This window comes from Eurosta solidaginis, chromosome 1, assembly GCF_040869045.1.
Source record: "Eurosta solidaginis isolate ZX-2024a chromosome 1, ASM4086904v1, whole genome shotgun sequence".
In the NCBI taxonomy this organism is placed as follows: domain Eukaryota; kingdom Metazoa; phylum Arthropoda; class Insecta; order Diptera; family Tephritidae; genus Eurosta; species Eurosta solidaginis.
The window spans coordinates 124,882,442-124,906,364 of record NC_090319.1 but is presented as its reverse complement, the minus strand read 5'-3'; the positions used below and the strand labels follow the sequence as shown (position 1 = coordinate 124,906,364).

Below are 23,923 nucleotides of genomic sequence, written 5' to 3'. Positions count from 1 at the left end.
TATCACGCGATGGTATCAAACCAAGTGATCGGAAAACACAAGCAATTAAGAACTTTAAAATACCAAACACGCAAACGGAAGTTCGCCGCTTCCTCGGGTTAACCGGATTTTTTAGAAAATTCGTCGAAAATTATTCATTAATCTCGCGTACGTTAACAAGACTAATAACGAAAGCATGTGCTGAAAAATTTGAATGGGCCGCAGCTCAACAAAACGCGTTCTCCACGTTAATTAATAAATTATGTAGTACACCAGTGTTAGCTCTATACGATTTCAAAATGCAACATCAGGTGCATACCGACGCAAGCAGTATAGGAATCGCAGCAGTAATATTGCAATCGAAACGGGATCACGACGGTTGGCAAGCTGTAATGTATTTTAGCCGTCACTGTACACCGGCTGAATCGAACTATCATAGTTACGAGCTTGAGGTATTGGCTGTTGTGGAAGGATTGCAACGCTTTCGCATTTATCTACTGGGTAAGTCATTTAAAATATTTACTGACTGTTCTGCTATTTCGAGCCTGAAAGCTAAAACGCCACCAATACCACGTATTTCAAGATGGTTAGTCCGTTTGATGGAGTATGACTACGAGATCATACATCGACCAGGTAGTCGAATGACTCACGTCGATGCAATGAGCCGTACTCCTATCTCGGCTGACAAAATACAACGTGTTGACGACGATTGGTTGTTGACAATGCAACTAAAAGATCCATACATACGAGAAATAATTTCAGTTCTAAGGGACGAAACTGTGTCCACCCAAGCGAAACAATTCCGAAAAGAATATTCTTTTGAACGAAACAGATTATATCGACGAGTAGATAACAAGCTACTTTATGTGGTACCAAAAGCTGTACGTTGGCGTATAGCTCGATACTGCCATGATGACTTTGCACATTTTGGTGTTGATAAAACGATTCAACGCATTCTCAAACATTTCTGGTTTCCGAAAATGCGAAAATACGTCAAAGATTATGTAGCATCGTGTATAGAATGCTGTTATAACAAAACGAAAGGAGGAAAACCCGAAGGTGTGTTATACACCGAACCAACCGAACCTATACCATTTAGACTCTTATATATCAACCACTTGGGGCCGTTTATTAAGAGTAAGCGCGGTAATATGTACGTCCTTGCAATAAGTGATGCATTTACCAAATATATTGTCGTAAAACCGGTCCGTAGTACAAAAACGTTACCTGTCATTCAAGCATTAAACGAGATTTCGAGTTATTTTGGTCTCCCTGCTCGAATAGTAACGGATCGTGGTACTGCGTTCACATCCAAACAGTTTGTAAACTATTGCAACGAAAACAACGTAATACACATAAAAACTGCGGTACGAACTCCACGCGCTAACGGTCAAGTGGAGCGTGCAAATCAGGTTATATTAAATTACCTTCGTACCACGTCTTCGAATCCGAAAGAATGGGACGACCAATTGCGCAATCTACAATGGTCAATCAACTCGCACCAAAATTCGACAACTGGGTATTCTCCCAACGAACTAATATTCGATTTCAAAATAAAACGACAAAATTCATAATAAACTTTTGGCCGCAGTAATCGACGATGATAATAAAGAAACGACATTACAAAAACGGGACAATGCTATGTCCTCAATCAATACTCAGCGACAAAAAGGGAAGGAGCGCTTCGATAATAAGCACAAAACGCCCTCCATCTACAACGTTAACGATATGGTGGTGATACACAACGAACCATCTGCTACAGGGAAGTCACGTAAACTCGAACCCAAATTCCGTGGTCCCTATGTAATAGCGAAAGTTCTTGGGAAGGATCGTTACCTTCTTACCGACATCGATGGTATGCAACAAAGCCAAAAGAAATTCACATCCGTTTATACTAACGACAAAATTAAGCCTTGGTGTTCCATGCCACCTGAACTCGATGGCTTCAGCGATGATAATTTATCTGATAGCGACGATAATTTATATGATAACGAACATGATCAATCTACAGACATCGGGGGCGATGTCATTGTCAGAAAGGGCCGAGCTGTCAACCAATCTGGTAACCCTGAACATTTGACCCATCACTGACCAAATGAAGAAGAAAAGAAGTAGTTAGTTGAAGTTACTCGTGAGCGCTCGACGCGTGTGCGTCTCGTATCCTATTCAAATAAATGAAATTAATCAAATATATATATATTAAACTCTGTAAATCCTGACAAAATGAATTATTAAAGTAATAATTAAAACTCTAACAACTAGTGTTGTGACACAAATTTATACATATATCATGGGCCAATTAACATGAGCCAATTAACATGAGCCAATTCACCGATATCCGTAAAAAATCGCCAATTTTCCTAAATAAAAGAAAAAATAGTCAAGGGGACTTTAAAATCATTTTACCTCCAGGAAAGAGCACAGTTTGGGATATTTTCGGCAAAGTAGATATTGGCGGCAGCTTTTTGGACAAAGTAGTAGCTTGCAAAGACTGCAGTAGCATTTTAACCTTTACAAAGAGCACATCAAATTTAGTCAAACACAAGTGTTAAAAAACTTTTACAGATTGAGTTGACAATAGGTCCCGAATAGATGTTGATGACGAAGCAAGAAAGGACGTTGTCCGATCTGTTACAGAATGGGTTGTAAAAAATTGCCGATCATTTCAAATTGTCGAGGATGAAGGCCTGCAGGAATACACAGAGCTAATATTGTCAATAGGAGCCAAGTATGGGCCAAATGTTGACGTCGAAAAATTGCTACCACATCCTACCACTGTATCCAGAAACATAGACAAGCTGTACAAAATTACCTACGATGATATAAGAACAGAACTAAAGGAACTAAGTAACGGATTTCTTGGACTCACTTCGAATTTATGGACAGACACTGTTTCAAAGCATTCCTAATTACCATTAACGGGGTCTTTATTACAAATACAAAATTAGTCCCAAAATTGCTTGCTTTTAAGTCCATGGACTCCGAGCCCTGTACTAGTAAGAATGTACGACCTGAATACCCTGCTTAATAGCCTGATTGTTTTTTCACGAAATTTTTCACAATAGATCAAAGAATTTTCAAAAAGTGACGGAAGTTCTGGACAAATTCGATTGCTTCTTGGATAAAGCCATTATTTTTACGGATAGAGGACCTAACATGAAAGCCACTTTCCAACATCACAACCACACCTATAAACCAAATTTCAGGGGAATCGAACCATGATATAATTTGTTTGAATAGATCGGTCCATTGTCTACTTCCTGGAAAAAAGGATCGTAAATACTAATCGGTCAAAAGATCGGTTCCTAGTCCGTTCCCCAAAAAACAAGTGTCGTAAATACTAATCTATGCAAACGGCTACTTATGTATATATATACCAAATTTCAAGCAAATCGAACCGAATAAAATGACTTTAGTTTGTTCTAATAGATTCGACAAGACTGCGGTCCACTTTCAGGAAAAAGTATATGCCAAGTTGGATGCAAATCGAACCATGTCAACAATCTGTTCAAATAAATCGGTTCTAGTCCATTTCCCGAAAAACAAAAAGTGTATTAAATATTAATCTATGCAATATATACCGAATTTCATGCAAATCGAAAAATTTATAGAATTTGTTCGAATAGATCGGTTCCTGATCCACTTCCCGGAAAAAAAAGAATCGTAAATACTAATGTAGGTAACGGGAACTCTAACGCTTTCTCGATATAGAGAAGAAACTCCCAGGATGCTGTAACTATAACATTCTACTAGAGAAGTAGATTAGAATTCGATTCGTTTTCCAATCGTACTCTAACCTAAATGTTTGTTGGGATATGGCTTGTAGCCATTGATTGAGCAGTGGATATCGAATGTTAGCGAGGGCGTTTGCATTCCCTCTATCATTTTCTGGGGCATCTTGTATTATTCATTCAGAGTAGAGTCCTGCATGAATGCGTTCACACGTGAATGTACAATGACATACTGATACTGTCTCAATATCCATTGTACTACACGCCAATGAGTTGTAAGAGTAATAGTATGCAAAGAGAAGTTGTAAGTACCCGCATTTTGTCTGCGTTATATATGTGCGAATTCATATCGTTACCAAAGAAATTCATACATACACATGTCTCATCGAGAAGCACAATGAGATAAACGTTGTACAAGTTGTATCAATGAATATACTATGAGCACTAAGTACCTACTTGCTTTCGCTCTAAAATGATGTGTGCATTTATGAAAAGTTAAATGTTTGCGTTCAAAATATGAAAAACGTAACAAAAAATATGAGTATTATTTTTAAGTGGCGAATGCAACATTTTTTAATAAGAAATAAAAATACTAAATATGTTTCCTTAAGAGCTAATAAAAGTTTACAAATCAGCCATGCTGGAGAAATTTGCAATGTTTCCCGCCTTTCATACAAAAATTTCAAAAATTAAGAAAACATGAAAATATATATTTGCTCCATTATCCCTAATCACCATCAACTTGTATGGTGTATGTACAGAATTATTCTAGGCTGAAGGTCATTGATTATTTGGTAAAACATTATTTCCCTAAAATGAATACACATGCATGCATAAAAAAAATAAAAAATGTAAGGCGCGATAACCTCCGAAGAGATCTAAGGCCGAGCTTCTCTTCCAATTTGCGTCGTGCTCTTGATTTTCCCTACAAATTGGCCGGACGGGACCTACATGATTTTATGCCGACTACGAACGGCATCTGCAAGGCAGATGAGTTTTCACTGAGAGCGTCTCGTATCCTAATCAAATAAATGAAATTAATCAAATATATATATATTAAACTCTGTAAATCCTGACAAAATGCATTATTAAAGTAATAATTAAAACTCTACCAACTAGTGTTGTGACAATTTTCAGAAGTCAGCTGAATTCGCGCTCTACAAAAGTTAAAAATACACGCACGAATGTAATATACAATTAAGCACCATTCGTTTGTGCTTGCGCGCTTCGTTAAAAAGCCAAGAAAAAAAATTGTGAAATCCTGAAACACGCATACGAACGTAAATTTTCATGTGTTGTGTCGATCGGTCGGGTTTATAAAATAAATCATGATGCCGAAATTCAGTTATTTAAAAGTTGAGCAATTACGTCGAAAATTGCGAGACATCGGTTTATCCACCCCCAGTAATAAATCGCAACTGGTGGAAAGACTATGCGAACATTTCAGTGAGGAACGTTTCACAAGTGCTTTAAATGATAGTACAAACGTAAGCAAAAATAGTCAGGAAGTCGAATTGGTAATAGTCTAGTTGAGGGTCGACTGCTAATACGCTCTCAAAAATATCGAGTGAGGTGTCAAAAGACGCGTATTAATCTCGGGAACAATAATCCGAAGGCGGAAAAGAAAAATTTTATCTCTGTTCGGAGATATTTGCAGTTGAAGTTGGCGATTTCCATGTGGTTGTTGTTGTGTTAGCACCCACAAAAAAATTTGTGCATCACCGTGGCGGTAGCCACGGTTATACCACACACCCGGACTTGGCATGGCGTAGCCCAGGGTTATTTTGTATAAGCGCGGCCGAAGGCCGCCAACGCAGAAAGGTGTTCTGCGCAAAAATTCTATGGATCCGACCCCCGGTTTCGGAGGTACCCGCGGGTCTTTTTTCGGTTTTTTGTTAATATCTTTTGAACGCGTTAAAATTTTTATTTTCCGCCTTCGGATTATTAATACTGATATCAAGACGCGTCGTTTGACACCTCTCTCGATATTTTTGGTAGTGTATTAGCAGTCGACCCCTCAACTAGACTATTACCGTCGAATTTCCTTCGTACATACATAGCATGACGGTGCCTGCATCTTCATATTCATGCATCGAAACTACGGCAAATAGTGCAATGATAATGGCACCTTTGCAAAACGAAACACGATTTGCGTGTAGAAGTACAGAAGCAAACGTTTTTCTACCGACGTTTTATGGTAGCACGCCTATGTTCTCCTCGTCTTTTCTGCCCAACGTACAAGGGCAATCGAATATGCTAATTCCATCAACCGACGCATATGGTCAACGTTTATATGGAAATTCGAATGCATATAGTGTACCAACAACGTCATACGGAGTTCATACGTATACAACTCCATACAACGCATTTTCTCTGCCAAACGTTCAAGAGCAGCAGAAAATTCATAATTCAACGGCTAGCGCAAGTGGTAGCAGACACGTTCATTGGGGTGCGCAAACGATAACGCCGCAGCCAATATTCTCTGCCGCAAACGCAGTCAACGCTAACCTACCGCGCAGTGATACAATGCTAACCGACATGAACGCGCAACAACATGTTGAAATACCAACGAGATTGTCAAACGAAATTTCAATCGGTAACGGACAAAATTTTTGTTGTAGAAATGAAGCGACAAATTCATATCCAATACAGCAAACGAGTGTGAACAGTAACGAAATAAGAATAAGTGCAATGCCAACAAGACAAGAACAAATAACGTCGCAAGAATTTGCAAATGTAAACAAAGAATAAAATAGAAAGAGAATTTCAGTTTTTGGTGACGTTCGTAATATAATTGCAATTCTACCGTCGTACGATCCGTGTAAAAAGATAATAAATTCAGAACAATTTATAAACCGTGTTAACCAACTGCGTAGTGTTTATTGTTGGGAATTTAAAATTCTTTTGTATGCAATACAAACGAAACTATAAGGTGTTGCAAAAATGTGGATAGATGCCAGTGCGGAAATCTTTACAGATTGTCAACATTTTGTGTACGAATTTCTAAACGAATTTCCATGTTCTTTGAATGCTGCGGCCATTCATATGGAACTTATGAGCATGAAAAAAATAATAGTGAAAGTGTAGAAGCATTTTACTATCGTGTATTGGCGACTGGTCGCCGAGGTAAAGTTGACGATACGTAAATAATAAAATACATAATTAATGGTATAAACGAAAACGGTTTAAAGCAGTGTGTATCTGTGCATAATTATCAAACATGTAGTGAATTGCTACGAGCGATTGTGAATTATTGTAAGCACAATAATTTGAAAAGCACGAATTATGCAAATGTAAAACAAAACGAAGAGCCGACAAAGGCAAATACGAAAATAGAGAATCAGAGAAAAACAGCGATATGCTACAATTGTAATAAGGCTGGACATTTGTCGCGAAACTGTCCTGAGCCACAAAAACGAGAACGGTGTTCAAAGTGTTCGAAAGTGGGGCACTCCACAAACAATTGCAAAGTAAAAACGCCGAAAGATAATTGTAACACCGTGAATGAAATCAAAAGTTATTTTATAATTAAAAATATTGAAATAAATGGTGTAAAGACAAATGCTTTTATAGATACGGGTAGCAGTAGAACGTTAATAAGAAAATCACTCGCGCATAAAATCGGAAAAATCGGTGAATGTTGTGTTACATTAAAAGGTTTCGGTGGAGCGTCATATAAATGTACGTCCAAACTGAATGTAATGCTTAATATAGACGGAAACGCATCCGAGACGGAAATGCTAGTCGTAGATGATGAAATGATTGATTATCCAGTGCTAATCGGTGTTAACGTAATATATGATGCTAATAAACCATTCGTATTCAAAGGAAAAGAAATGTGGGTAGTCGAAAACCCCAATAACGAAATTCTAAGCATCACAGCTGGTGAATTCGGTGAATTAAATAAGATGTTACGAAAACATGATCGATGTTTCTCTGCTGAATCGAGTTCAGTGGGTAAAACGAGTATAGTTAAAATGAATATTTCATTGCTGTCTGATACGCCAATTAATATGAAACCATATAGACTGCCATTCGCGCATCGCCCTATCGTAAAAGAGATTATCGAAAATCTGTTGAAAAGTGAAATAATCCTACCATCAAATTCTCCGTACGCATCGCCTATTGTGCTCGTGGAAAAGAAAAATAAAGAGTTCCGAATGTGCGTGGACTACCGACAACTAAATAAAATTACCGAAAAACAACCATATCCAATGCCAATAATTGATGAAATTTTCGCGATGTTATCTTGTAATCAGTTTTTTACGACATTAGACTTTAAAATGGGTTATCACCAAATCGAGGTGAACGGAAATTCGAAAAGGCCAACCGCGTTTGTGACGACGGAAGGTCATTACGAATATAACCGGATGCCATTTGGTCTCGTTAATGCTCCGGCAGTTTTTCAAGAAGCTATGAATAAATTAATCGAACAGTGTAAATCGAAAAATATAATTGCTTATAAGGACGATGTGATTATACCTAGCAAATCAGTTGAAGAAGGTATACGCAAATTAGATGATTTTCTGTGTGTCGTAAAAGAAAACGGTCTAACGTTAAGATTGGAAAAATGTGGTTTTTTAAAAGACGAGATCGAGTTTCTCGGACATAAAATATCACGCGATGGTATCAAACCAAGTGATCGGAAAACACAAGCAATTAAGAACTTTAAAATACCAAACACGCAAACGGAAGTTCGCCGCTTCCTCGGGTTAACCGGATTTTTTTAGAAAATTCGTCGAAAATTATTCATTTATCTCGCGTCCGTTAACAAGACTAATAACGAAAGCATGTGCTGAAAAATTTGAATGGGGCGAAGCTCAACAAAACGCGTTCTCCACGTTAATTAATAAATTATGTAGTACACCAGTGTTAGCTCTATACGATTTCAATGAGCCACATCAGGTGCATACCGACGCAAGCAGTATAGGAATCGCAGCAGTACTATTGCAATCGAAACGCGATCACGACGTTTGGCAAGCTGTAATGTATTTTAGCCGTCACTGTACACCGGCTGAATCGAACTATCATAGTTACGAGCTTGAGGTATTGGCTGTTGTGGAAGGATTGCAACGCTTTCGCATTTATCTACTGGGTAAGTCATTTAAAATATTTACTGACTGTTCTGCTATTTCGAGCCTGAAAGCTAAAACGCCACCAATACCACGTATTTCAAGATGGTTAGTCCATTTGATGGAGTATGACTACGAGATCATACATCGACCAGATAGTCGAATGACTCACGTCGATGCAATGAGCCGTACTCCTATCCCGGCTGACAAAATACAACGTGTTGACGTAGTTGACGACGATTGGTTGTTGACAATGCAACTAAAAGATCCATACATACGAGAAATAATTTCAGTTCTAAGGGACGAAACTGTATCCACCCAAGCGAAACGAAAAGAATATTCTTTTGAACGAAACAGATTATATCGACGAGTAGATAACAAGCTGTTTTATGTGGTACCAAAAGCTGTACGTTGGCGTATAGCTCGATACTGCCATGATGACTTTGCACATTTTGGTGTTGATAAAACGATTCAACACATTCTCAAACATTTCTGGTTTCCGAAAATGCGAAAATACGTCAAAGATTATGTAGCATCGTGTATAGAATGCTGTTATAACAAAACGAAAGGAGGAAAACCCGAAGGTGTGTTATACACCGAACCAACCGAACCTATACCATTTAGACTCTTACATATTGACCACTTGGGGCCGTTTGTTAAGAGTAAGCGCGGTAATATGTACGTCCTTTCAATAAGTGATGCATTTACCAAATATATTGTCGTAAAACCGGTCCGTAGTACAAAAACGTTACCTGTCATTCAAGCATTAAACGAGATTTCGAGTTATATTGGTCTCTCTGCTCGAATAGTAACGGATCGTGGTACTGCGTTCACATCCAAACAGTTTGTAAACTATTGCAACGAAAACAACGTAATACACATAAAAACTTCTTTACGAACTCCACGCGCTAACGGTCAAGTGGAGCGTGCATATCAGGTTATATTAAATTACCTTCGTACCACGTCTTCGAATCCGAAAGAATGGGACGACCAATTGCGCAATCTACAATGGCCAATCAACTCGTAACAAAATTCGACAACTGGGTATTCTCCCAACGAACTAATATTCGATTTCAAACTAAAAACGACATAATTCATAATAAACTTTTGGCCGCAGTAATCGACGATGATAATAAAGAAACGGCATTACAAAAACGGGACAATGCTATGTCCTCAATCAATACTCAGCGACAAAAATGGAAGGAGCGCTTCGATAATAAGCACAAAACGCCCTCCATCTACAACGTTAACGATATGGTGGTGATACACAACGAACCATCTGCTACAGGGGAGTCACGTAAACTCGAACCCAAATTTCGTGGTCCCTATGTAATAGCGAAAGTTCTTGGGAAGGATCGTTACCTTCTTACCGACATCGATGGTATGCAACAAAGCCAAAATAAATTTACATCAGTTTATACCGCCGACAAAATTAAGCCCTGGTGTTCCATGCCACCTGAACTCGATGGCTTCAGCGATGATAATTTATCTGATAGCGACGATAATTTATATGATAACGAACATGATCAATCTACAGACATCGGGGGCGATGTCTTTATCAGAAAGGGCCGAGCTGTCAACCAATCAGTTAATCCTGAACATTTGAACCATCACTGACCAAATGAAGAAGAGAAGAAGAAGTTAGTTAGTTGAAGTTACTCGTGAGCGCTCGACGCGTGTGCGTCTCGTATCCTATTCAAATAAATGAAATTAATCAAATATATATATATTAAACTCTGTAAATCCTGACAAAATAAATTATTAAAGTAATAATTAAAACTCTAACAACTAGTGTTGTGACACAAATATATACATATATCTTGGGCCAATTAACATGAGCCAATTCACCGATATCCGCAAAAAATCGCCAATTTGTCGAAATAAAAGAAAAAATAGTCAAGGGGACTATAAAATCATTTTACCTCCAGGAAAGAGCAAAGTTTGGAATATTTTCGGCAAAGTAGATATTGGCGGCAGCTTTTTGGACAAAGTAGTAGCTTGCAAAGACTGCAGTAGCATTTTAACCTTTACAAAGAGCACATCAAATTTAGTCAAACACAAGTGTTAAAAAACTTTTACAGATTGAGTTGACAATAGGTCCCGAATAGATGTTGATGACGAAGCAAGAAAGGACGTTGTCCGATCTGTTACAGGATGGGTTGTAAAAAATTGCCGATCATTTCAAATTGTTGAGGATGAAGGCCTGCAGGAATACACAGAGCTAATATTGTCAATAGGAGCCAAGTATGGGCCAAATGTTGACGTCGAAAAATTGCTACCACATCCTACCACTGTATCCAGAAACATAGACAAGCTGTACCAAATTACCTACGAAGATATAAGAACCTTTAGTTACTAAGTAGCGGATTTCTTGGACTCACTTCGAATTTATGGACAGACACTGTTTCAAAGCATTCCTAATTATCATTAACGGGGTCTTTATTACAAATACAAAATTAGTCCCAAAATTGCTTGCTTTTAAGTCCATGGACTCCGAGCCCTGTACTAGTAAGAATGTCCGACTTGATTACCCTGCTTAATACCCTGATTGTTTTTTCACGAAATTTTTCACAATAGGTCAAAGAATTTTCAAAAAGTCACGGAAGTTCTGGACAAATTCGATTGCTTCTTGGATAAAGCCATTATTGTTACGGATAGAGGACCTAACATGAAAGCCACTTTCCAACATCACAACCACATATTTTTTATTACCCATTTATTGCACAACATCGTGGAAACATTTCTTAACGAGTCAGCCTATATTAGAAAAATTCTCTCATGTCGTCAGGTATTTCAAGAAATCTGGAGCCAATGCACAATTGACAACAACCCTTAAAATCATTTCTCCGATGAGATAGAGAATACAGTTTACTACACGCTACAGTCTCTCAAAAATAACTGGGTTGATGTTCGAAATATTTTGGAGGAATAGTGGAATAAGCTTAAATACCTTAACAGATACCCTTAAAGTGCTGACTAAATTTGAGGAAACTTCAAAAGAGTTAGAAGGCGATAGCTATCCAGTACATGTTTACTACTTAATGCGGCATTGTGAATCAACCAACGATGAATTAGAATGCATACAAGATTTGAAACTACGGCTTAAGGGCACTGTACTTAGTAATTTAACAATGATTCATATAATAGCTCTATTTTTGTTCCCACCGACTAACATGTCCCAGTTTACTTCTGTTGAGAAAAATGGAGTCAAAGAAAACTTTGCTTGGAAGGCTAATAAATGAAGACAGTTTGATAAACAATGAAAACTGTCAGCAGAATTCTCTTTCAAACGAAATATAATGCCTATTTTCCGGATTTCTGCAGTCTCAAAACATACCTAGTAGTATTGACCCAGTACAACAAGAATTGATGCTATATGAAAATATGTCCGAGATCTTGCATAACGATTTTGATGTTCTAAAGTGGTGGGAGTTTAACAAACTTAAATATCCTCTGTTATTCTAGCTAAGCCGAAAAGTATTTGCTATTACTGCTAGTAGTGCCCCTTCAGAAAGAGTATTTTCAATGACCAAGCAATTACTTTCAGATAAGCGTAGTTCCCTAGGGTTTAACCAGACATGTGTTGAAAAAATTATTTTTTTACATATCAATATGAAAAAACTTTCGAACATATCATATTAAAAAAAAACTTGTTTGTTAAATAGTATAAGTTAAATCTACTTAGTTAATTAGATATTAAGATCTAGCATAAGACAACGCATTAATATGAAAAATAAATAAAATCCTAAAATGGCACATTTATGCCTTTTATTTTGTTATAATAAATGGATTTTGCACGGGAAACTAGTGTACATTTTTATAATTCCCTAAAATTCACCAAACTGTAGTTGTGTACACAAGTATACCTCCGATACAAGTAGTACTACTGAATATACAAGAACATACTGAATATACAAGTTGTACCAAAAATTATCGAAAAGTAAAGATGTTGCAGGGACGAAAAATCATGTGAAGCAAGCTTCACAAAACTTCTAGTAGGTCGCATTCACCACATACCGCAGCAGAATTTGTTAACTACCACTGTGTGTATTTGTTATTTAATAATTATTTGTACACTTTTTATTCAGTTAATGTGTTCAGAATTTACATTTTTACACTCTAAAACTACAATCAGTGTATTTTGTGTGCTTAAATTATATTAAAAATTGTATTATAAAAATTTTTGGTGTGGTGAAAATGACCTACTAGAATTTTGTGAAGCTCCGCTGCTTTCCACTGAAGTTTGCGCCTGCAACATCTTTACTTTTCGATAATATTTGGTTTTACTACAAACATGCGTTGACGCCATCGGTTGTAGTTGTGCTGCATGAGACGAGACCGTTCAAGTACTTCTATATTTTGCTACTCACATTTGTACGCATACACATCAGTTCACATGTCAGTGAATTGAATGAGCGCTTGTAAAAAATTTGTGTGAATGTATTCTTTGGCATATTTTTGTGCATTCATGCAGGGGTCTAATTCACAGTTTAAATAACTTGGTGTATAGCTGTATTTGAGTCTGTGATAGCTATTATTCCTAGCATGTGGAAACGTTAAAAAAAAATTCATATATATTTCTTGTGTGAAATGCAGTAGCACCCAAGCCATTTGGACTTTTCTTTTATCTTTCTGTTCTCTAATAATCGGCGTAATTTCCTTTCAAGCCACGAAATTCAGATTCAACAATGCATTAGAAAAACTTTTTTTGAACAGATTCCAATTAAAAATGCACTTAAATTAGCTGCAGATGTTGCAGCAGTGCTAGTTTTTATGACAGAGCATCACGATCTTCGGCATAGTTTAAGCAGAACGTCGCAGCATTCGTTGCATAAAATGTTGACAATCTATTGACCATCATTACAAATCAAAATCAGCATACAAGTTTTAACTGCGCTATTACAGCACATTATCAGCTTGATTATCAGCAACATTCCATCAGTTAAGTAGCACTCTAGCAATAATGCTGATAGTACTTATCGAGCAAATCGCACTTATTAATGTGACACTTTTTCAATAATTGCCATAGGCAATGGCTTCTTTTGGGGGAATTCCTTGTTGCTATATTTATTGAAATGTTTCTGTTAGAATTAAACAATAAATGTTTTTTTTTTTATTAGAAACAATTGGAAAAAAGTTAATATTTACAACTAATATTACAACATTTGTAATCTTATTCGTAAGTCAAAATCGTATACAAATATAAGCGAAATGTAATTTTAATAAAAACACAAATAATGTGTTTGCAAGTGTTTATAAGCTAAATATGTATGTGTATGTTTTAAATTGCTTAAATATTATCCATGTCGTTAATGCCGCCGCGGTACCAGCTGCTAACTCCATCCAACAAATTTAAAGTAGATTGCGATAACTCAATTGAATGAAATATTAAAATGTATTGAAAATGTTCTGCTGTCCGCAGCAAAAAGGAAGTAAGTGTAATAAGTGAGATCAGAGATATGTGTAGTACAAATTGTACGTTTGTTTTAACTAAATAAATACTTTAATTTGGTAGGTACACAATAGAAATGAATGAATATTTAACTTTTGAATGACATTATGGAGAGCCATTATGATGTAACTCTCGTACATAATTCCTTTCGGAGTCTGAAAATCTTAAAGCATTATAATCAGATTTACTGCCTTTTTTATTATTTTTTTTTTTCAGAGAACGGTTTCACTAACACTGCTTCTTTATTTTTCCTTTATATTAAGTCGGTTGAATGTTTTTCCGCATATTCAATACAAATCTTGCAATAATTGGATAAGGATTTGGAAATTTAGAATTTTGAGATAAATTTTTAAGTAACTTCTCATTGAGCTACAAACTTCACAGATGCGTTAAGACATGGTGACAAAGGGACACAAGAAAAAAATCCGTTAGGTGGCGCTCGGATCGAAATAATTAGATGAGAATTTGAAAATTTGAAACCGGCTTATAAGTTATTTTTTGATGAGTTAGGGACTTGATGTTTCAATCTGAATTCAGAGGCCGATGACAGTATAAAACATATTACAAAAAGTTTCGCTTGCGATCGATTATTATATAGTGTTGTGCTTGCAAAGTTCACAAAACGCAAGGGTGTACGGTGGATAACGCAGTGGTGTAGCTAGGGTCTGTACTTTTCGCCAAAGGCCAGGCCTACGTAGAATTGAGCCGAGTAAAATCTTTGAATGGTCTTCGTATAGAAGAGCTCGATTGCGCCAAACTAATGGGAAAAACATGGTGCAATGAGAAGAATATTCACAAAATATAGCGGTTGCGGCAATTAGAGTACCCACGAGAAAATAACATGTTTTGAAATCTAGTATACAGAGATAGTGAAGCCTCATTCACTTACGTTAACTTTTATACATATGTACACTGCGTAAGCTGTTTCATTTTATAAAATACAAGTATGGTTAACATACATATCTTTAAAAGAGTAAATTAAAGTCCCCGTTTTAAAGCAAACGAAGGAAGTAGCGGCTTGGAACGAACAAGTTGGACCGAATAAAGGTTTTTCTGCTACCACAAAAACATCAGCGTATGATATCCTAGCCGACCTATATTCCATTTACGTTTTGAAGCGGGGTGATAAAATACAAGCTCAAGTATGGTTCACATTTCGTGAAGCAAGCGAAGGTTGGCGTAAATCCCCAACTGAACCCTCCACGAGGGTGCCGACTGTAAATGGACACTACAGTATTGAGCCTGTGCGATGTCAGGACGAGGTCCAGCTAAGATCAGGAATCAGGGCTGTATGCCTGGTTTCTGGGGTATCTTTCTCTATCTTTCCTTTATTTTTTCTCTCTCTTTCCTTCTTTCCTGTTTCCTTTCCTTCTCGGGGGCTGGATCAAGGCGTTATGCGTTTCCGTGCCGAGGATCAGCCAGGCTAGGGCCCCTAAATAGCCCAGTCGCGAACGGAGCCCTCCTGGCACAAGGTCGCACCAGGTTGTATGAAGACCTTACCCGGGTATTGCAGATCTCTGCCCGGGTGGACGTTCCTTTTCTCCGCCACTCGTGGGAACATGAAAGGAAGTTATAAGAAGACACAAAACCAAAAAGAGACCTGCGCTCTTCAAAGGCCGGGAGGGCTTCTGCCCACCACAACGGTGACCAGTGCGATGCAGGGTCATTCTAACCGCCAGAATATGGCTAAAAAAGGGGATGGTTCAAGACCAGTGGCGATGCCGGGTAAGAACTCTCTCCCCAACAAAACTTTAGGCAGTGAGCCAGGGCAAAGGGGTGTTCTCCGGGATACTCCTGGCACTAACACAGACGCAGCAGGTATGCAGAATGCAGCCTCGGTTGAAGCTGGTGCGCAGGCCCCGCGTGGTCCACCCCCGACACCCACGGCCTTCACGAAGCCTAGTAAGCGGCCAAATCCCAGTGAAGTTGGATACAAGCACAGGAGAGCTGCTGCAAGGATCCTAACCAAATACGCACGTATGCCAGACCTCAAGAGTAGAGTGGAAAGCGACAGCGTAGGAGAAATACTGGCAGAGATTCAATGGGCGAAAGAGGTGATACCCGACTTTCGTCTGGCAGAAGAAAGGGGGCCACAAGTGGCAGCCAAAAGGGCAAGGTCGGAGGAAGTAGTGCCTACCAAACCAAAGAGGCCGAAGGTGCATGGACGCTCTTTTGCAGAAGTGGTCAAGGACAAAATCCAGCTAGGGATCCTTGACGACAATTAGGAAGACGGCGCAATAAAGAAAGACAAATGGAAATGGGTGAAAATAGAGCTGTCGAATATCACCCTGGACGTTCTTACGCGCAATCCTGGACCGCCGCTGGTATGCAAGGATGCAGGGTGGTTCCAGGGTAGTATCAAAGTCGTGGCATGCGGAGACGAGAGGTGCGCAGCCATATACAAAAAGGCGGTAGAGTCTGTAGGTGAAGTCTACCCTGGAGCGAACCTCAGGGCGGTGGATTTCAAGGACATACCGTCACGGAGGAGGAGCTGATGATGGAGGATGCGGCTAACCCTACGCTCAAGGAGGGAAAGAAAGTGTGCCATATTGGTGCGGGTCCTCCAGATAAACCTGCACCATATTAAGGCAGCTCCCGCTGCACTGCTGCTCCGACTGATATCTAAAGGGGCAGCATATATTGTCCTGATCTAGAAGTCGTAGGTGGTAGGACAAAACGTTTGCGGACTCAAGTCCACCGGCTACACACTGGTAAGTTGTGGCACCTCGGAAAAGCCAAGATCGTGTATACTTGTTAGTACCTAGTTTATTGTTTTGTTTCTTCCTCAATTTAGTGATGAAGACACAACAACGATCAGCCTGAGGCTGAGTATGGGTCAAATCTGGCTATCATCAATTTATCCAGCCCATGAGAAGACGGTGCCGACATCGACCGTGAGGAAGCTGGTGGAAGCTACATCAGGTGCACTGATACTGGGAGGAGATGTAAAGGCGCACCACTCCACCTGGGGGAGTAATGACGAAAACGAAGGGGGTGAGTTACTTTTTGATTTCATCCTAAACTCTAGACTAACCATAAGCAATAGGGGAACTTAACCAACCTTTATTACAAAAATAAGAAAGGAAGTTCTCGATGTCACCTTAGTCTCAGAAGATGCGGAAGAGTTGGTCAGAGACTGGAGGGTCCTTAAAGACCACTCATTCTCTGACCATCGTTACATCAAATTCGACTTAGGCTTGGTGAGAAAGCAGAGCGCTGCCACCAGAAATATTACAAATTCATATTGGCAAGAATACAATAGGGAAATAGTTAAGATATTGCCACTTGAGAGCGTACCCGAAACACCAGGTAGCATACCAGAACTGGAAAGACTGGTAAATAACTTCACGGGGGCATGCCGCAAGGCACTAGATAAAGTCTGTCCCAAGAGAATTCAAAGGGGTAAAAAGAAGTCACCATGGTGGAATTCACAAATCGAGAACCTTCGCAGGTTAAGTAGGACACTTTCAATGCAGCTAAAGCCTCTGACGATGAGCAGCATTGGGAAGTATACAAAGAACATCTTAGAAACTATAAGTTTGAGCTAAGGAAAGCCAAAAGATCCTTCTGGCGAGATTTCTGTAGCAGCATGGAAACAGTGTCTGAAGGGGGTAGACTCAGGAAAGTACTTTCCAGATCGGCTAATACGGCCCCAGGATGCTTGCAAAGGCCTGATGGTTCGTGGGCCGAAACTGGGGAGGAAACCCTGGATCTACTGCTGGATACACACTTTCCAAGTGCAGCTAGGAACGAACCAGGGAATACACAAAGCTTGACACAAGCAACAGTGCAACCTATACTGCACAACCTAATTACAAGAGATAAGATATCTTGGGCCATCCTATCTTTTGAACCATTCAAAACTCCAGGGCCGGACGGAGTTACAACTATACAACTGCAACAGTCACTGGAATGTAGCACTAGCTGGCTATATGCTATAATAGGAGGTGTCGTGGCACTAAACCACCTCCCAAGTATATGGAAAATATCTAAAGTGGTATTTATTCCCAAGGCAGGCAGTGCATGGCACGCGAAGCCTAAGGACTTCAGACCCATCAGTCCATCTTCGTTTCAACTAAAGGTAATGGAGAGGCTGATGGAAACGTATATCAGGGAGGCAGTGAATGACCAACTCTCTGAAGCACAACACGCCTATATGAAGGGTAAATCAACGGAAACGGCATTGCACGAAATTACATCGTGCATAGAGAGATCGTTCTCCTTCAAGGAATACTGCCTGGCAGCCTTCCTAGACATAGAAGGAGCGTTCAATAACATTAAATCCGACTGATCTGGGCATCGAATCTCAGCTGGTGGGTCTTGTGCACCAATTGCTGCTATGCAGGGTAGTACAGGTAGAACTAGCATGGGCATCGGTGAGCAGGTTCGTCAGTAGGGGAACCCTTCAAGGTGGAGTCCAATCCCCTCTGCTGTGGGTCTTGGCGGTGAATCAGCTGCTAAGGGACATAGAGGAGTGGAGGTGCTGTAAAGCTATAGCATATGCTGACGACCTTGCCTTGGTGATAAGTGGGAAGTTTCCACAAACTCTCTGCGATATGATGCAGGTGGAATTAAGAAGGGTCGAAGCATGGACCGTTGATAATGGTCTGGGCGTGAACCCAAATAAAACGGAGCTGGTGCTCTTTACGAGGAGGTATAAGATACCACGTCTCTCAACTTCAGTGCTGGCAAACACAGTGCTTAAGTTAAGTGAGTCCGCCAACTATCTAGGGCTCACACGTGATAAGAAATTGAACTGGACACAAAACACCACGGGACGTGTCCGTAAGGCCACGGTTGCCCTCTACACATGTAAAGGGGCAATTGGACGGAAATGGGGTACGTCCCCTATGATAGTACATTGGATATACACGGCCATAGTTAGGCCAATATTGCTATACGGGGTGGCGTGGTGGCCCGCCCTGAATAAATCCTCGACGGTTCTTGCTCTTCAAAAGGTGCAAAGATCTGCACTACTATGCATAAGCGGAGCCATCCGCACAACGCCAACGGAGGCTATGAATGTAATACTGAACCTACTACCCATAGATATAGTAGGCATTAAATATTCAGCATGTGCAGCTATCAGGCTGAGGAAACTGACCACATGGTCGTACTGCAAACATACTGAAATTCTCGACAGATTCTGCATACCAGAATGGACAGATTTCTGCAAACCACATACCAACAAGGGATACGAGATATTAATCCCTGAGAGGGTACAGTGGGTGAATGACCCTGATTGGCCCACTACCAGCATTCAGATCTACACAGATGGATCTAAACTGGATAACAGGGTCGGAGGGGGTGTCTATTGGGAAAGATTGGAGATACAAAGATCGTTTCGCCTTCCGAATCACTGTAGCGTATTTCAGGCCGAGCTTGCGGCCATACAAAACGCTGTGGACTGCCTTAGGGAGAAGGCAGTCTCTCAGAAGCACATTTATATTTTCTCAGACAGTCAAGCAGCACTGAAAGCCATTGATTCTGTCACAGCTAATTCTGAAACTGTAGTAGGCTGTCACAGATCACTTAACGTGTTGGCTGAACAGTTTACTCATGAGCTTGCAAGAAAGGGTACCTCCCTTCAACTTTCGCCATCCTGGAAGAGGTTGGGCATGCCGCTCTCCACCTGCAAGCTCAGGATAAAGGAGGCTCTACTGATGGAAGCGGGAGCCAGGTGGAAGCATCATGATAGATGCCACACGGCATAACTCACATGGCCGGAATGGAATGAGAAGAGATCACGAGAGCTTCTCACCCTCCCTAAGAGGGATATTTCCTTAGTTGTAGGTCTTCTTACGGGTCATGTTGGTATTGGACCGCATGCGGGAAGGATTGGCGCTTGATTTAATGATTATTGTAGAAGCTGCGGCAACGAAGAAGAACCTGAAACTGTTAGGCATCTACTCTGTGAATATCCAGCGCTCGGTAGAAGAAGGCAACGTTTTATGGGCAAGATGTTTCTCGTAGATCTGACTGATATAGCTGAGGTCAATACACGACGCTTAGTTAGCTTCATAAACTCAACGAAGTGGTTTGATTAGGTGAGTAGGAACAAATCCGTGTGGTTTCACAATGGGCCTATAAAGGCCTAAGTGTGCCGCTCCAATGTGGACGGCAGCCACTTGAACCTAACCTAACCTAAACAAGCAAATCCAAGTCCCCGATTTGAAGAAACCCAAAAAGGTTGTGCCGAGGAAACGAAGAAGTGTAAATGAACCAAGATATTGCTGCAACCACAAAACAACAGCGAATAATAGCTTTCCATATTTATATCTTACTGCTATGACATTTTTCAAGCTTCTTAATGCATTCGTAAGGGTGTATGTGTAGAATTTCAAACATGAGCTTCTACGTATATTTAAACTAATGCAAGTGTAAGTATGAGTTGAAAGCAAAAATTTTTCGAGTAAGCAAGCCACATACTCACTTGTAGCAATGCAAGATTGGGATACATGCTTTTCACCTTGTAATAAATAAGGCACTACTCCTTTCCACCTAGAACAAAAAAGTAGAAATTAAAAAAATGTTATGCACTTCCTTTATATAAATGGACAGAAATCAGCGAAAAATGTGTGCTTATACAAAGGCATATTCTTGCTGAACTTTGATTTAAAAATATGCACATAGAAATTGTTAAATTATTTATGAGAAATGAAAATATAAAGGTGGGCGCACTTAATTGACTATATTAATAAGTTGACTCCTTTCCTGCCAACTTTCCAATCCAAGTAAGGTGCGCTCCACTTTTTTTTTATTTCTCATAAATATTTTTACAATTTCTGTGTAAAAATTTTAAAATCAAAGTTCAGCAGGAAGAATATAAGGACAACTTTTTCGGTTAGTTTTGTCCATTTATATAAACGAGGTGCTAAAAAATTTTATTATTTTCTTTTTATTTGCTTTGAAATATTTTTTACTGTTAAATTTTATTACAGAGTTATTTATATGGTCAAATGTAGTATTTCGATGTATAACCAAATTTTATGCTTCTTACTTTGAAAAATTTATTTACTGCTTTTTGGATGGGAAATTTAAAATATTCAAAATATAACACTAATTTTAAATCTTTTTTATCTTTAAATTTGAATTTTTCACTATTAACTTTTTAATTAATGAGTAAATTGAAACGCAGTAATATATTGGCATCAATATTCGTAAAATGAACTTCCTTTTTGCTATGGACGGCAGTGTGGGAGTTAGCAGCTTTTCAGAATTTGATATAGGCTTGCACATCGACGAAGTGTTAAAAGCTGCTAACTCCACTTTTCACTCAAATCGACCTTTTGATGCTGGTGAAATGGGAAATAATTTCTGCACATGGTGGTAATACAAAAGTGTGTGTTTAATGTTCAGAATCTCTAAAAATAGAAATCACAAAAAACTACTAACTCTACATAAAGGAAGATAAAAGTTTCAGATTTAGGCACATAATTTTCTGTTTCCAATACACGGTGAAAAATGTTTACTTAAATGTGAAACTTTTTCCTTCCTTATTTACTGCTTTCACCTTTCAATACACGGTGAAAAGATTGTGCCTAAATCAGAAACTTTTCACTTCCTTTATATTACAATCGTTTGATATTTTTCCGCCAATTTCCATACAAAATTGGAGAACCTTACAATCCATTTTTGAGTAACTTCCCTAAAACCTAGAGTCCGTAAAATTGGAACACACATTCGGTGGAGTGTAATATATAGGCTGTTGATATAATCTTTACAAAATTCCGGCAATGTGCGCTCCATCTTTAAGTTTTTGTTCCTAATGAAAATATTTACCATGGTTATGTCAAAATTTGAATATCTTAATTCAACAAGATTATGGCTTTGTTTAAGTAAAATCAACAAAACACAATATGTGAGAAATTTTTCGTTTCTTTTGGTTCATTTATATAAAGGAAGTACTTGATTATTTTTAAACTTTTTTTTTGTACAGCACATGGGAGTTTTCTTTGTTACGATCGCGACGCTTTTGTGTACAATTTTCATAATATTAAAAAAATTTCAAAGTTATCACTGAAGCAGTATATGCAAAAAAATTTCAAGAAGTAATAAGATAAATATTAATTTTATAAATTAACTAGTAGTGTTACGGTCGCGACATTATAACTTCCACAATTTATGTGGAACTCATTTCCATACCACACACTGTACAATTTTACCAGTAAAATCACTACGGCCATCTTACCATATCTAAATATAAAATTACATCTCTATTAATAATGCAATCAAAGAAAAACACTTCTTAACCTTTTCTGATTTATAAGCATTTTAAAATGTTACGGTACGACATGCTTAGTATATTAGGCGATATCTCTATAACCAGTTGTTGTATACAAACGAAATGCAACCTATCGTGATAGTCTGAACAGCTCCTTTCGTGTGATACCAATATTGATGCAAAGTGCGTTTAGGTCATCAAGGTCCAACTAAAATATATGGACTTGGTAAAGTTGATCTGTCCCATTTCCCGCTTGACTAAAAAAAATGTCAGGTTTACGTAAGTTGCCTGCGGTTTCAAAGAAAATGTACCAAATATTACGGTCGCGACACGCATAACACGTTAGAAATATATTAAACGACTTAACCATTCTTAATGAAACTTTAACATTATAAAACTTAGATGTTGTGTACGTGTCAACATATGCAAAGAATTAAATTTGCAAAAACTATTGTTTATGTTATTATGTTATTAAACTTTTTTCCCTTTGCTAGTAATGGTCGCGACATCGTTTCTTTTAGATATTTGCTGTGAGCCTTACATTCTTCCAAAGACCTTGAAATTTGGTTGGAATTATGGGAAAAGTACATCAAATTTTCGCAGCTTAATTTAATGTTTGTAAGAGAAGAGCGATTTCATAAAAAAAATTTGCAGGTATTTCAAATTATCTTGTTATCAACTTTGAGCTAAGCTTAAGTCTTCGCCACAATCTCCAAATGCAAAAAATTGTTAAATTATAATGGAGTAGACTTACTTGAGCGCATGTAAACGTTTTTGAATAGTGCAAGATAGAATTTGTTTATTAGCTCAGAGGGGTGGAATTTGGTGGAAACTCCTATATATGACCACACAAAATTGGGTTTAAAGTTGAGATTAAATCGGTCTTCCTGAAAATGAATGCATAGAAGTGGGTTTCAATTTTAAACTAGAGAAATCTATTGCAATTTAAAAAAAATAAAAATCTAGTGGGCGGTGGACTGGTTTTGAACCGAAGTGCCGTATAGCTTGCGATACCTACTGAGCTATCAAATGTGTGTAACGTACATATCATAACACCTTATATGTATAACAAAACGTTTCGAATAAGAAAAAATTATTTGAAGCACTTTTCACAAAAGAAAATTTTTAATTTTTAGCAATAAACTTAAACTCATGTGGTTTCTTAGTTAACCCGAAATTTATACAAGTTTCTATTTTTTAGACTTTTTAATCTTTTAGATTTCGTTTTAAAACCAGAAGAATAAACAAGTTTCGATTTTAAGATTATTAAACGTTTAGTGTTTGGTTTCAAAACAATTTTGAGATTTTAGACGCATTGTTCAATTAAGTTAAAAATTAAACCCAATAAAATTAGAAAAAGAGTAGTTAATTGAGTATTTGAATTTCAAAATTTTTGAATTTCAAATTTTCAAAATTGTTTAAATCAATTAATGGTTTAAATGTAGGTTCAAATTTCTAACCATGT

At 38.3% G+C, this 23,923-nt stretch overlaps 1 protein-coding gene across 15 annotated transcripts in view; it reads right to left on the bottom strand.

The window, feature by feature from the left end:
* Mvl (Malvolio) overlaps positions 1-23,923 on the bottom strand; it is a 1,196,163-nt gene that overhangs the window by 110,618 nt on the left and 1,061,622 nt on the right. For 8 of the 15 annotated variants that reach the window (XM_067759805.1, XM_067759806.1, XM_067759808.1 and 5 more), the window contains one exon: positions 13,861-20,735. The exons of 4 other annotated variants lie outside the window; for them this stretch is intronic. In XM_067759805.1, coding sequence (XP_067615906.1) covers positions 20,369-20,735 — 367 coding nt within the window. In that variant the 3' untranslated portion in view covers positions 13,861-20,368. Of the gene's footprint in view, positions 1-13,077; positions 23,346-23,923 lie in introns of those variants that run through there. 3 more of the 15 variants (XM_067759816.1, XM_067759813.1, XM_067759814.1) reach the window with 3 other exon arrangements.